This window comes from Panthera uncia, chromosome D4, assembly GCF_023721935.1.
Source record: "Panthera uncia isolate 11264 chromosome D4, Puncia_PCG_1.0, whole genome shotgun sequence".
Taxonomy (NCBI): domain Eukaryota; kingdom Metazoa; phylum Chordata; class Mammalia; order Carnivora; family Felidae; genus Panthera; species Panthera uncia.
Genome location: NC_064807.1, coordinates 64,307,068 through 64,322,321, shown reverse-complemented (window position 1 = coordinate 64,322,321; position 15,254 = coordinate 64,307,068). Strand labels below are relative to the sequence as shown.

Genomic DNA, 15,254 nt, shown 5'->3' with positions numbered 1-15,254 from the left:
TTTTGCCAGTTTCACTATGATATGTCGTGCAGAAGATCGATTCAAGTTACGTCTGAAGGGAGTTCTCTGTGCCTCTTGGATTTCAATGCCTTTTTCCTTCCCCAGTTCAGGGAAGTTCTCAGCTATAATTTCTTCAAGTACCCCTTCAGCACCTTTCCCTCTCTCTTCCTCCTCTGGGATACCAATTATGCGTATATTATTTTTTTTTAGTGTATCACTTAGTTCTCTAATTTTCCCCTCATACTCCTGGATTTTTTTATCTCTCTTTCTTTCAGCTTCCTCTTTCTCCATAACTTTATCTTCTAGTTCACCTATTCTCTCCTCTGCCTCTTCAAGCCGAGCCATTGTGGTTTCCATTTTGTTTTGCATTTCGTTTAAAGCGTTTTTCAACTCCTCGTGACTGTTCCTTAGTCCCTCGATCTTTATGGCAAGAGATTCTCTGCTGTCCTGTATACTGTTTTCAAGCCCAGCGATTAATTTTATGACTATTATTCTAAATTCACTTTCTGTTATATTATTTAAATCCTTTTTGATCAGTTCATTAGCTGTTGTTATTTCCTGGAGATTCTTCTGAGGGGAATTCTTCCGTTTGGTCATTTTGGAGAGTCCCTGGCGTGGTGAGGACCTGCAGTGCACTTCCCCTGTGCTGTGGTGTATAACTGGAGTTAGTGGGCGGGGCCGCAGTCCGACCCGATGTCTGCCCCCAGCCCACTGCTGGGGCCACAGTCAGACTGGTGTGTGCCTTCTCTTCCCCTCTCCTAGGGGCGGGATTCACTGTGGGGTGGCGTGTCCCGTCTGGGCTACTTGCACACTGCCAGGCTTGTGTTGCTGGGGATCTGGCGTATTAGCTGGGGTGGGTAGGCAAGGTGCACGGGGGCTGGAGGGGCAGGCTTAGCTCGCTCTCCTTAGGTGATCCACTTCAGGAGGAGCCCTGTGGCAGCGGGAGGGAGTCAGATCCGCTGCCGGAGGTTTGGCTCCGCAGAAGCACAGAGTTGGGTGTTTGCGCGGAGCGAGCAAGTTCCCTGGCAGGAACTGGTTCCCTTTGGGATTTTGGCTGGGGGATGGGCGGGGGAGATGGCGCTGGCGCCTTTGTTCCCCGCCAAGCTGAGCTCTGCCGTCCGGGGGCTCAGCAGCTCTCCCTCCCTTTGTCCTCCAGCCTTCCCGCTTTCTGAGCAGAGCTGTTAACTTCTGACCTCCCAGACGCTAAGTCGCGCTTGCTGTCGGAACACAGTCTGTCCGGCCCCTCCGCTTTTGCCAGCCAGACTCGGGGGCTCTGCTTGGCCGGCGAGCCGCCCCTCCGCCCCGGCTCCCTCCCGCCAGTCCGTGGAGCGCGCACCGCCTCGCCGCCCTTCCTACCCTCTTCCGTGGGCCTCCAGTCTGCGCTTGACTCCGGAGACTCCCTTCTGCTAATCCTCTGGCGGTTTTCTGGGTTCTTTAGGCAGGTGTAGGTGGAATCTAAGTGATCGGCCGGACGCGCTGTGAGCCCCGCGTCCTCCTACGCCGCCATCTTCCGGAACCTCCGGGAGTGGTTATGTTTTTAATATTTATCTCTAATGTTTTTTGTATTGTGGCCAGAGTTGAGATTAGAATATTATTCTTTGGTATTTATTGAGACTTGCTTCCTTTCCTAATGTTGTATTATTTTTTATATATTTCATTTGGATTTGAAAATATCCTCTCATGTGTTAATGCAAAGTTTCATATAAGTGTGTGTGTGTATATCTTATTGCTTCACTTAAAAGTTTAAGACAGATATTGAATTCTCCCCTTTTTATTGTAGATTTGTCTTTTTCTTGTAATGCTGGTATTATTCATAGTGTTTATATTGAAGCTGTGTGGTAAGATGGATAAGGTTCAGGACTATTTTTTCTTTCTGATAAATTCCCTAGTAATGTTTTTTGCTTCAAGTCCTTCTAGCCTAGTTTAATCCAAACAGTGGCTTTCTTTGGGTTAGTGTTTATGTGGTACCTATTTTTCCATCACAATACTTTCCAAATTTCTGTGTTACATTTTAGGAATTTATCTTGTAAATAGAATATAACTGGATTGGCTGAATTTACTGCTGGGACAAAAGGTGAATTTTAGCATTAGAAAATAGGTTAATGTAATTCTGCACAATATCAATTGATATGTTCCAACTGGTGCCTTTATAACATTTAATGTGAATATTTATGCTTTTGATTCTTTTATCCTCATTTGGTATTTTTTAAATCTATGCTTTAAATATTTTTTTTGAACAACTTTCATGACTTCTATTGAATTGATGAAACTTTCTTTGCTCTTTTATTCTCTTAACAGATTTGAAAATTCTGTATCTTATTTCTATTGTTTTTATGAGTTCCCTTATTTTTTTAATGATGCTTGTTTAACATAGTCTCTACTTGATATCTCTGCAGTCCCTCTGAATAGTTCAAGGACTTTAAAATATTTATCTTTGATTTTTAACTCTTGACTATCTTCCATGTTGTTGATATTTAAAATGTCATTTTTACTTTGTATTTAAGTTCCCCGAATTGTTGCTTTTTTAAAAAAAATCTAGTGACAATTTGGATTTACTTGCATGTTTACCAATTTCTTTGTTTACTTTGTTTTTGTTTTGTTTTTTCATTTCATACCTTTCAATTGAATACAGTTTTTTCTTTATGGGGTGCTATGTGTGATAAAATGTTAGCCTTTTTCTAAAAGTGTCTTTATTTTGCCTTCTCTCTTGAAAGATAGTTTAGTTTGGTACAGAATAATAGGTTTTTAGTTATTTTCCACGAACAGTTTGAAGATATCATTCCATTTCTTTGGGTCTTTATTCTCATTGATGAAATACACATTCCATTGAGAGAAATCTGTTTTTCATTATTTTTAAATAACAATAAATATTCTCATAGAAATGGCATCATGCCATTCTTGACTAACATCCATGGTTCCTCATTGGGCACTAATTTACCCTTAGGATTTCCTTAAATAGAACTGTATATACATTCATCAAGTATTGATTTTACAAAGTTATTTGCCTTATTTAAAAAATTGTTATAGATTTGTTAAATATAGATTAAATATACTTGTTATATGTGTTAGAATTTGAGATATACTCTATACTGTATGGAATACTCCAAAGAAAAAATAATGCTTTGAAATTTAAAACTTTGGATCAGAGGCATAAAATTCGTATTTAATAATCCTTTCATCACTAATACCAATAGCCTTCATTATATTGACCAAAGTCTCATTCCGTTTTAAAAACAGTCTTTTGATTTTAGCGTGTATACTCAATTGTATCTTTATTAAAACGCAACTACTATTATGATGTCTGTAACTTTTAACTTCTGACTTTTATAGTCACTATTCCTCCCACATCTGGTGTGAAAATATCAGTAGCATAGGAAAAGAAAACTTCATTTTTCAGCCAGCTTATAGCTTAGATTGAGCTAAAGTTGAACATCTTAATATTTATTAAAATTTCAGATAAGAGATGGCTCTGGGAAATATGAATGTTTATACAACTTGTTTTTTTTTTTTTTTTTTTAAGAATTTACTTGTTTAGTAGTGTTACAAATTTGAGGCAATTTTTCATGTGGATGTATAGCAGAGATGTATAGCAAAAGCAACTGTGGTGATTTTGCTCCTTTGGGACTTGTGGTAGAATCTGGAGACATTGGTTGTCACATTTGAGGAGGTTGGGAGCAGAGAGGGCAGTACTACTAGCATCTAGTGTAGAGACAAGGGATACTACTAAACATGGTATATTGTACAGGACAGCTTCCCACAATGGGGAATTATACAGCTCAAAATATTAATAACGTCAAGACTGAGAAACTTTGAAATAGAGGAATGCCATTTCAAAAACCTTTTCGTGAACTTAAGGGTATGGAGGAAGGTGAATTAAAGAATAATTAATTGAATTATTGAATAAAAGAATAAATAACTAATAATTGGGTAGAACCCAGTTCCTTTTTTAAAGGTCTTTACAATCTGACATGCCCTGGTGAGCCAGTAGTCCCTCAGAAATAGCTAAAAACAGGAGAAAGAATCATGCAGACAAAACATCCTGCCAAAGATGTTTGCTGTTTTCTTTTTTTCTTATTATCTTTGATTCTGATTTTTATAAATTTCTGATATATTTCTTCCCTATCCTTTCCTTGTACCCATTCCCCAGGAATAACAATTAAAACTCTGACTACAGATCATATAGAAAATTAAGGTTAATGGGACCATTAAAATTTATTTTAAATTTCTTTCTTGTAGGAGTTGTAAATAACCTGCTGACAAGTTTTGCCTTTTGAAATAGTATTACTTTTTCTTAAATGAAATTTAAGGTAATTTATAAGGACATCACATTTGATTTATTCTCTATCCTTGGCTTAATAAGAGTCTGCATTGTTTCGTTTGTTCAAGAGCTATACCCCTGATAAGTTTCATGTAAAAATTTTCCAACTTTTTATTATGAAAATTTTTAAGCATAAAGGAGGATTGAAAGAATTTTAAAATGAATGCTTATTTATCCACTGACTAAATACTAGCATTAAGATTTTATTATACTTGCTTATCGTATCTATGATCCATCCTTCTCTATAGTCTCTAATCTGTCTTATTTTTTAATGCATTTCAAAGAACTTTGTAGACTTCAATATACTTCTCCCTTAGTATGCATATCATTAATGAGAGTTTATTTTTAACTAGAATTAAATATTTAAGTGAAGTTTTTAAATTTAAAATTTATATAAATGCACAAGTAAAATGTACTCAGTTTTGACAAATGTATACACCTGTGTAATCTAAACTCCTATCAAGATGTGTATGAAATCTTGCCATTTGTAACAATGTGGATGGAACTAGAGTGTATTATGCTAAGTGAAATAAGTCATTCAGAGAAAGACAAATATCATATGATTTCACTCATATGTGGAATTTAAGAAACAAAACAGATGAAATTAGGGGAAAGGAAGGAAAAATAAGATAAAATAAGAGAGGGAAGCAAGCCATAAGAGACTCTTAAATACAGAGAACAAATAGAGGGTTGCTGGAGAGGAGGTGGGTGGGGGATAAGCTAAATACGTGATGGGCATTAAGGAGGGTACTTGTTGGGATGAGCACTGGGTGTTATATGTAAGTGGTGAATCACTGGGTTCTACTCCTCAAACTAATACTACACTGTATGTAAACTAACTTTAATTTAAATAAATTTAAAAAATATATAGAACATTAGAATAACCTTAGAAGACTTCTCTAATGCCTCTTCCAGTCTTTCCCTGTCTCAATTTCCCCCAAATAGCTACCTTTCTAATATTTTAATACCACTGATTAGTTTTACCTTTATTAAAACTTTAATATGTACTCTTTATTATTTAAAGTAAAATCCTTTTCCCCTCTGGGTTTCAATTAGTTTGCACATTGAAACAGATGTACATAATTAACATATAAAACTTGATGAGTTTGGAGATGAGTATATACTCATAAAACTATCACAGTCTGTGCCACAAACCTATCCACCACCTCCAAGAGTTTCTTCCCACCCTCTTATTTATGATTATTATTATTTTGCAATAAGAACACGTAATGTAAGTATGCTCTTAGAAAAATTTAAAGTATACAGTAACTTAAAGTATTGTTAACTGTTGGTACTATGTTGTACAGTAGGTCTCTAGGACTTATTCAACTTGTATGACTGAAACTTTGCACCCTTTGACTAATAACTCCCTATTTTCCTCTCCTTCCAGCCCCTGGTAACCACCATTCCATTCTCTGCTTCTGAGTTTGACTGTGTCCTTCATAACTAGATGGAGGGAGATGTGAGGCAAGAAGATATAATAATTAGGATATATGTGGTTGTATGTGGTAAAATCTAACTAAAATTAGTTTTGGATAAAATACTAATCTGATTCGTATAAACAAACTGTACAGAGATGAGTCTAATTTTCGCCATCATTGATTTCAGGAGTTAGAATGGTATCGTCAGGCACATTCTCTTTGTCAGCTCTACTTTCTCAGTCTCTCCCACATGTTGACAAGGATCACCAGCAGGAGCTCTGGGTTTACATTCTACCCACTGAGAGATCATTACAGAAAGAATAATTTTTTTTCTGACACTGGGGCAGCACTCTTGGATGGTATCTGATTAGTCTGATTCAGGTCACTTGCTAAACTACAGCAAGCACTATGACTAAAGGAGTAAACTTTTTAAAAGTTAATTAATTAATTTTTGGCAAGTCCTGTTTCCATGCTTGCCCTAATTTTCAGAGGGTTGGGACAGGCCCACCCTGTAAAACATGGACTGAGAGTGGGGGACTGTTGGTTTCTCAAGAGAAAAATATTCATAATTTTTCTACATATTGTGCAGATCTGCAAATTGTGTAGAGGTATTATGCAGGGATGTTGCATAACAAAAGCAACAGATGTCTACTTCAAAGACACTGAGAAAGAAGAGAAAGAAGGAGGAGAAGGGAAATATATGGAGGAGAGAGGTGAGGGGAAGTGAGAAACGAGAAAGGAGGAAAGGGAGAGAGGGAAAGAGAAATTGAGAGAGATTGAGGTTGAGATATTGATTCATCTTGATGAACAGCATCATGAACTTCATGGGAGCAATTAGCAGACCTGCTTATAGCTGGAAACCCAGCAGATAAGGCACTATTTAGAAGACTTACATAAGCATTTTATGTTGAAAAGAATGAGTCCCAAATTTGGGTTTGCAAACATACAAGCTGTCATGATAGTAGGTTTTGCAGTTTCATCTTTGAATATAAACACAAGATCCAGTTCTCCACTTAGGATATCACATGCCTTAAGGCCTTTCATGATTTCAATAAATTCAGGTGTCTGCTTAGGACTTTCTTCATGGCTTCTTTCACTTCTTTATCCTTCATGCTGTAGATGATGGGATTCAACATCGGGGTTACCACTCCATAAGACAGTCCAATGATCTCATCAGAAGTGTTTGTGTCCTTTGACTTGGGCTTCATGTACATAAAAAGGGCTGAACCATGGAAGAAGATAACCACAGTCAGGTGGGCAGAACAGGTAGAAAAAGCTTTCTTTATCTCTTCAGCAGAATTAATTCTCAGGATGGAAGAGAGGATAAAAGCATAGGAAATGAGAATTAACAGCCGAGGAATCACCAGTAAAACAATATTTGCCACTGTCATGATAAGCACATTGATGGTGATATCTGAACATATGAGTTTAAGAAGAGCCAGGGTCTCACAGGTAATATGATCAATGACATTATTCCCACAGAAAGGCAATACCATTGTCAGGACTGTTTGCACTAAGGAGTTTAGGCAGCCTATGATCCAGGACCAAGCAGCCATGTGCACATAAATCACCCTGTTCACGATGATGGGGTACCTCAGTGGGTTGCAGATGGCCACATACCTATCATAGGCCATCACAGCCAGGAGGATACACTCAGTGGAGCCCAACCCAAGGGAGACAACCATCTGCAGAGCACAGCCAATGAAGGAGATAGATTTTCTCTCAGACTTAAATATGACAAGCATCGGGGGAATGGATGATGATGTGTAGCAGATGTCCAAGAATGAGAGGTTCCCAAGGAAGAAGTACATGGGGGTGTGGAGGCGAGAATCAAATGTGCTGATGACAATGAGGAGGCTATTTCCCAGCAGAATTATCACATGCATGATGAGGCAGAGCACGAACAGAAAAAGCTGGAGCTCTGGGTATTTGGAAAGTCCCACCAGAAAGAATTTGGTCATGGTTGAATAATTCCCCATCCTCATGTGTCCATGTCACATTTAGAAAAGGACAAGACTCAGGGAAATTTAAATTTTTAATGTTGATCTTTAGTACACCTTCACTTCCAGTATTGTATTTGTTTCTTGAAACACTCCTAGGAAGCAAAAGATGAGGGACATGGTATAAATTTTATTGATGATGGATGGTAGTAAGGCTTTGAGAAATCCAGAACATCTGAGGACTACACAGCAGCATTGTCAAGGCTACTAATACTCCAAGAGTTTTACTGGGAAGTGCCAAATAAAATTTAGGACAAACTACTTTTAAATGTAGATATATAGGGATGTCTTTGTTAATAGAAAATTTTAAATTAAAGCTGTTTTCTGATGAAGCAGGTCTCTATTTAAAAGATTATGTAGATCTAGCACCATATCATTTAACCTGAATATAAGTTCAGTAAACTATTCATTTTAGTAAACTATTCATTTTTACTATGAGATAGCTCATAGTAACCTGGAAAAAAAGCAATAATTATTTGTCAAGTTCTTCAATTTGACTTGAATAAAATCTGTTAGGTACCTAGAACAGCGGGTAGTTCCAACATTGCATGTATATGATATAATCATATTTATTCTATGTAATATAATAATATTAGGTGTATATTTACATATATATATACAAAGATGAAGGAAGCTTTCTCTCTGTTCAAAAATAGTCCCAGAATCCGGTGGGGGGAGCATTTCTTAGAATTTAGGTCAAAACAAGAGAGAACAGAAAAAATAACGTTACCAGGAACATCAAATCAACCCATCAGGTAGGCCTATCTGAACTTCTTCATTTACCTTTGCTTTCACTTTTTCCATTTCCTCTTCAAATATGGTATCAAGGGAGGGTTTGTTTCTTCATGATCTTCATCAGCAACCCCACAAAAAAACATTTTACTAGGAAAATATAATCTTTGTAAAACAATGTGTGTGCTATCCAACACAACTTTAAGAAAAGTCCTCCAGCTCTTCCTCCAATCATATTGTTACCCCTTGATTCTTCTAATTAAGATATTATGGAGGTACTACTGATACCCCACATGCTCTGCAATGGCCATGCTATTTCTTTCATTCTCCCCATAATACTACACTCTTTCTTCCTTATGCATTTGTACATGTTTTCTTAAGCTAGAAGGGAACCTCCTAACTTAGACATCACCTTTTCTAGGAAAACAATCTCATCTCTTTTTGTGAGGAGGATACTCCTTTTATGTATTGTCATAGCATCCTATACTTAACATCTCTCATAGAATGCTTCATTTATTTATCTATACAACTCAAACTCTGCCTTATGTACTGTGGTAGGTAATAGAGATCCCATTGTGAGAACTTGTTTTTCAAAATGGAAGCTGGATGCAGAATGCTTATGACAGTTATTTTAAGCTTTTAAGAAACAATTTCTGTGCTATATGACATGTTTCAATATGAAAAAATATATGGAACATTTTACAAAAACATTTTATCAAACTAAAATAGCCTGTTCTATCAAGGATAGAACAAAACTCTGGATCAATATTACTTATGAATATATATAATAATAGTAAATAAAACACATCCAAACCCTATACTAAAGTGATATAATTTATTTCATGAATTAATGAAATTCCAAATTAATAATTGAAAATCTATCAATAAAACACACTAAAGAAGCAGGCAAAAAACCAAAACATACTGTCATCTAACAAGATGCCAAAAAAGCATTTGATAACATACAATACTCATTCTCAGTAAATCCCTTAGATATAGATATGAGAGGATACATAATTAAGATAATAAAGATCATCTCTATCAAATCATTGGGCCACATAATTCAAAATTGTAAAACTCTGGAGTATATTTGTAAAAGTAGTCAAAGATTTGTACTGGCACTATTATTATTATTTAACTTTTTTTTTTCTTCTGAATGATCCACCCAGTAGAATAGAGTAAGAGAAATAAATGACATTTCATGTCATTTCATGATTCCAGTTTGGTTAGAATTTGAGCAGTTGCAGCAAGTTTTTCTCTTTCTTTTAGGTTGCTGGAAGTCTGGTTTTTGTTGATTGTGGATCATTCTGTATTCGTAAGATGACATACCTTCATGTGTTGTACAACCAACTCTTGGAGAACAGCAAAGGGAAAGAAAAATGCTCATGGTGTAATGTTACATTATAATAGGAAATTTCATAACAATATAAGTGATCACATTTTGTATACGTGTGGCTGAAAAAGCAGCCACAGCAAAATATTAGTTTTCTCTGAAATGCAGTATTTTGAAACATTATTAATATTCTTAATTTTTCTTAATTTTTCTAAATTTTTCCTCATTCTCCAAATTTTCAAAACATGAAGAATATATATTTTATGACTGTAAAAATCAGAAGTATTTAAAAATCCTCAACAATATACTAGCAAAAGAAATCCAGCAATACATTAAAAAAATCATTCACCGCCATCAAGTGGAATTTATTCCCAGGATGCAAGGGTGTTTCAATATTCACAAAACAATCAATGCTTTATATCCCATAAATATTAGAAAGGATAAAAACCATATGATCATTTCAATAGACACAGTAAAAGCATTTGACACAGTACCACCATTCATGATAAATACCCTCAACAAAGTAGGTTTAGAGGGAAAATCCCTTAACTTAATAAAGGCCTTATATGAAAAACCTACAACTAGCATCATTCTCAATGGGGAAAAGAGAGCTTTTCCCCTAAGGTCAGGAACAAGGTTGTCCACTCTCTCCACATTTATTCGACATAGTACTGGAAGTCCTCACTACAGCAATTAGACAACCAAAAATAAAAGGCATCCAAATTGGTAAAGAAGAAGTAAAACTTTCACTCTTTGCAGATGACACAATACTATATACAGAAAACCCTAAAAGACTACATGAACAACTACTAGAACTGAAAAGTGAATTCAGTAAAGTCAGAGGATACAAAATCAATGTACAGAAATCTGTTGCATTAAAAAAATTGTTTATTTTGATAGAGAGAGAGATTGAGCATGAGCAGGGTAGGGGCAGAGAGAGAGGGGGAGGGAGAGAATCCCAAGAAGGCTCCATGCTGCCAGTGCAGATCCTGACACGAGGCTCAATCTCATGGACTCTGAGATCATAACCTAAGCCAAAATCAAGAGTTGGACACTTAACTGAGCCACCCAGTCTCCCCTGTTGCATTTCTATACACTAATAATGAAGCACCAAAAAGAGAAATTAATAAAACAATCCCATTTACAATTGCACCGAAAATAATAAAGTACTTAGGAAGAACTTAACCAAAGAGGTGAGAGACCTCTACTCTGAAAACTATAAAACACTGATGAAAGAAATTAAGGATGGTACAAAGAAATGGGAAGACATTCAATGCTCATGTGTTGGAAGAACAAATATTGTTAAAATGTGCATGCTTCCCAAAGCAATCAACAGATTTAAGACAATCCCTATAAAAATACCAACAGCATTATTCACAGAACTGGAATAAACAACCTTAAAATTTGTATGGAATCACAAAAGACCCTGAATAATCAAAGCAATGTTGAAAAACAAAACTGGAAGCATCACAGTTCCAGACTTAAGGTGATACTACAAAGTTCTAGTCATCAAAACAGTATGGTATTGGCACAAAAATAGATCAGTGGAACAGAATAGAAAACCCAAAAATCTGCATTTATATGGCGAATTGATCTTTGACAAAGGGGGAAAGAATATGCAGTGGGAAAAAGTCTCTTCAACAAATGGTGTTGGGAAAACTGGTCGGCTACATGCAGAAGAATGAAATTGGACCACTTTTTTACGCTATACGTGAAAATAACCTCAAAATTGATTAAAGATTTAAATGTGATACAGGAAACCATAAAAATTCTGGAAGAGAGCACAGGCAGTAATTTCTCTGTCATCGACTGTAATAACATTTTTCTAGATATGTCTCCTGAGGCAAGGGAAATAAAAGCAAAAATAAACTACAGCAAAATAGAAAGCTTCTGCCCAGCGAAGGAAACAATCAAGATTAAAGGCAGCCTACAGTGTGGGAGAAAATATTTGCCAATTGCATATCTGATGAAGGATTAGTATCCAAAATATATAAATAACTGATACAACTCAATACCCCAAAAAACAAATGATCCAATCAAAAAATGAGCAAAAGCCATGAACAGACATTTCTCCAAAGAAGACATCTAGATGGCCAATAGACACATGAAAAGATTCTCAACATTACTCATCATGAGTAATGCAAATCAAACTACAATGCAAATCAAAACTACAATGAGATACTACCTCACACCACTCAGAATGTCTAAAGTCAAAAACACAAGAAATGATAAGTGACGGCAAGGATGTGGAGAAAAATGAACCCTCATGCACTGTAGGTGGGCATTTATAGCCACTCTGGAAAACAGTATGAGGTTCCTCAAAAAATTAAAAATGGAACTACCCTACAATCCAGAAATCACACTACTGGGTATTTACCCTCCAAAATACAAAACACGAATTCAAATGGATATATGCACTCCTATATTTATTGCAGCATGATTTACAATAGCTAAATTATGGAAGCAGCCCAAGTGTCCACTGATAGATGAATGTATAAAGATGTATAGATACACAATGGAATATTACTCAGCTATAAAAAAGAATGAAATCTTGCCATTTGCAGTAGCATGGATAGAGCTGGAGAGCATAATGCTAAGTGAAAGAAGTCAGAGAAAGACAAACACTTTATGGTCTCATGTGGAATATAAGAAATAAAACAAATGAGCAAAGGAAAATAGAAAAACCAAGAAACAGACCTTAACTGTAGAGAACAAACTGATGGTTATCAGAAGGGAGGTAGGTAGAAGATGCGTGAAATAGGTGATGTGGATAAAAGAGTACCTTTATCATGAGGAACACTGAATAGTGTATAGATCTGTCGACTTACTATATTGTACACCTGAAGCTAATAGAACACTGTATGTTAACTACAGTGGAATTAAAAACGTAATAAAAAAATCAAAAGCATTTTTAACTTTTCCTTTTAAGGAAACAGTGGCAAGGGTTTACAGAATTCTGTCCTCAGTTTTCATTAAAACCCAAGAAAGGGTAAGAACAGTTAATGGATATTGGAGAGAGATTTTCTGTTGTTTGATTACACAGACTGACTTAAGCCATTTAATATTTTATTTCAAGCAATCACTTCACAAATATATGCACTCTGAGCAGACACACTGAACAGTTCCAATTTTTGGAATAGGATTCTAGACTTCACCAGTTAGAGTGGTCCAGGTGGGCAGTATGGATAGGATGTACCTTATGAAGCACCCAAGTATATCAGACAGTAAAAGGTAAGGCAGAAAATAGAGTCAGTGTGAGGAGTGTGGGGGATATTAGTGATTACTGTTACCTTGGCTTCTTTATTTCTACCAAAAAGAAGTGAAGTTTGTTTCTTGCCTGGCTGTTTCTGTCCATCTTGCTCTAAAGGTCTGTCTTTAGATTGATGCTCATCTTTGGGGATCACCTACAGAAGGAAAGCAAACTCTGCTTGAGAACTTGGATCATGAAGCATTCACCTTTCAATCCAAGTTCACCAAGAGAAAAGAGTAGAAGTTTGTAAAGCACTTGTACTCACCGTGACTTCCTGATTTTAACCTAAGGAGCTTCTTGAAACAGGCTGTGCCTCCCTCCCCTCAGAAAGAAATCAAATGCACTATGTATTGCATCCTATGGTCTGCTTCAGCTAATTTCCCTTCCTGTTTATGAAACAACATATTCTTCATGATACCAGACATCCCTGGTGCTAGATCTCTGGTGCATATCTGAATAAATAGCAACCCCACAGTTGCTAATAATGAGCAGTAGTCCTCTACTTACAGCAAAGCTTCTTTTCATTTTCTTATATGGTGTTGAGAATTATCCTGGGTTTTGTTTCACATATCTGTGTAGAAACAAAGAACACTTCTTTGTTGCTGGGATCTTCAGTGAACCAGGCTCACTGCTGGGATCATTGACCCAGCTCATCCTTTTCATGCTCTGACCATTTCTAGGGCCATATTACAGTGCAGAGCTCTCTGTCTCTGGAAGCCTACTGTGTCCCAGTTCTTACCCTGTTGCCTTAAACACTGATAAAGCGATGTACTATGTCTATTGGAAAACACTTGGCTTGGAAGACCTAAACTTCAGTCTTGGCTCTTTGGCATATTGGCTGTATAAACCTTGTGCAAAACATTATCTCACAGCATTATGTGTCATTTAAAATGGGGTTATGTAGCCTATTCTTAGAGTTGTTTTGAGGATTAGTGTAACATACCTGAACATCACTGGCATAGATTGAATGCATAACACATGTTAATTTAATCTGGTAATTTAGGCTGGTATTCATTTTCCATGATAAGGGAAAGTGATTTATTTGCAATGATGTTCATGTGTATCCATGGTATTTTCTTCACCCAATAATTCCTTAATTTTTGCATTGTCTTATTCAGCACTTTTAAAATAAAATAACTTTTTGATTGAGGGGATCCTGGGAAGATGGCAGCATAGGAGGACACTGGGCTCACCGCGCATCCTGCTGATCACTTAGATTCCACCTACACCTGCCTAAATAACCCAGAAAACTGCCAGAAGACTAGCAGAATGGAGTCTCCGGAGCCAAGTGCAGACGAGAGGCCCACGGAAGAGGGTAGGAAGAGCGGCGAGGCGGTGCGTGCTCCATGGACTGGCGGGAGGGAGCTGGGGTGGAGGGGCGGCCCACCGGCCAAGCAGAGCCCCCGAGTTTGGCTTGCAAAAGCGGAGGGGCCAGATGGAATGTGTTCCGACAGCAAGTGGGACTTGACATCTGGAAGGTCATAAGCTAACAGCTCTGCTCGGAGAACGGGAGGGCTGGAGGACAACGGGAAGGAGAGTTGTTGAGCCCCAGACGACAGAGCTCAGCTTGGCTGGGAACAAAGGCGCTCTCCAGCGCCATCTCCCTTGCCCATCCCCCAGCCAAAATCCCAAAGGGAACCAGTTCCTGCCAGGGAACTTGCTTGCACCGCGCAAACACCCAAAGCTGTGCTTCTGCGGATCCATCCCTCTGGCGGGTCTGACTCCCTCCTGGTGCCGCAGGGCACCACTTCTGATCCCCAAGCGGATCACGGAAGGAAAAGCGAGCTGAGCCTACCCCTCCAGCCCCTGTGCACCTTGCCGATCCACCCCAGCTAATACGCCAGATCCCCAGCACCACAAGCCTGGCAGTGTGCAAGTAGCCCAGACGGGCCATGCCACCCCACAGTGAATCCCGCCCCTAGGAGAGGGGAAGAGAAGGCACACACCAGTCTGACTGTGGCCCCAGCAGTGGGCTGGGGGCAGACATCGTCTGACTGCGGCCCCACCCACCAATGCAAGTTATTCAAGACAGCACAGGGGAAGTGCCCCGCAGTCCTGCACCACTCCAGGGACTATCCAAAATGACAAAACAGAAGAATTCCCCTCAAAAAAACGCCCAGGAAATAACAACAGCTAACAAACTGATCAAAAATGATTTAAACAATATAACAGAAAGTGAATTTAGAATAATAGTCATAAA

The 15,254-nt window shown here is 37.7% G+C and overlaps 2 protein-coding genes across 4 annotated transcripts in view; one reads left to right on the top strand and one right to left on the bottom strand.

The window, feature by feature from the left end:
• Nucleotides 1-15,254, top strand: part of LOC125926342 (olfactory receptor 13C9) — a 229,643-nt gene that overhangs the window by 68,987 nt on the left and 145,402 nt on the right. The window lies entirely within an intron of this gene.
• Nucleotides 6,780-7,790, bottom strand: LOC125926355 (olfactory receptor 13D1-like). Its single transcript, XM_049635715.1, has one exon. It carries the CDS (start codon nucleotides 7,722-7,724, stop codon nucleotides 6,780-6,782), a length of 945 nt encoding a protein of 314 aa, XP_049491672.1. The 5' UTR covers nucleotides 7,725-7,790.

Coding starts and splice junctions, on each gene's coding strand:
- LOC125926355 (XM_049635715.1), bottom strand. CDS start 7,724: ATGAGGATGGGGAATTATTCAACCATGACCAAATTCTTTCTGGTGGGA.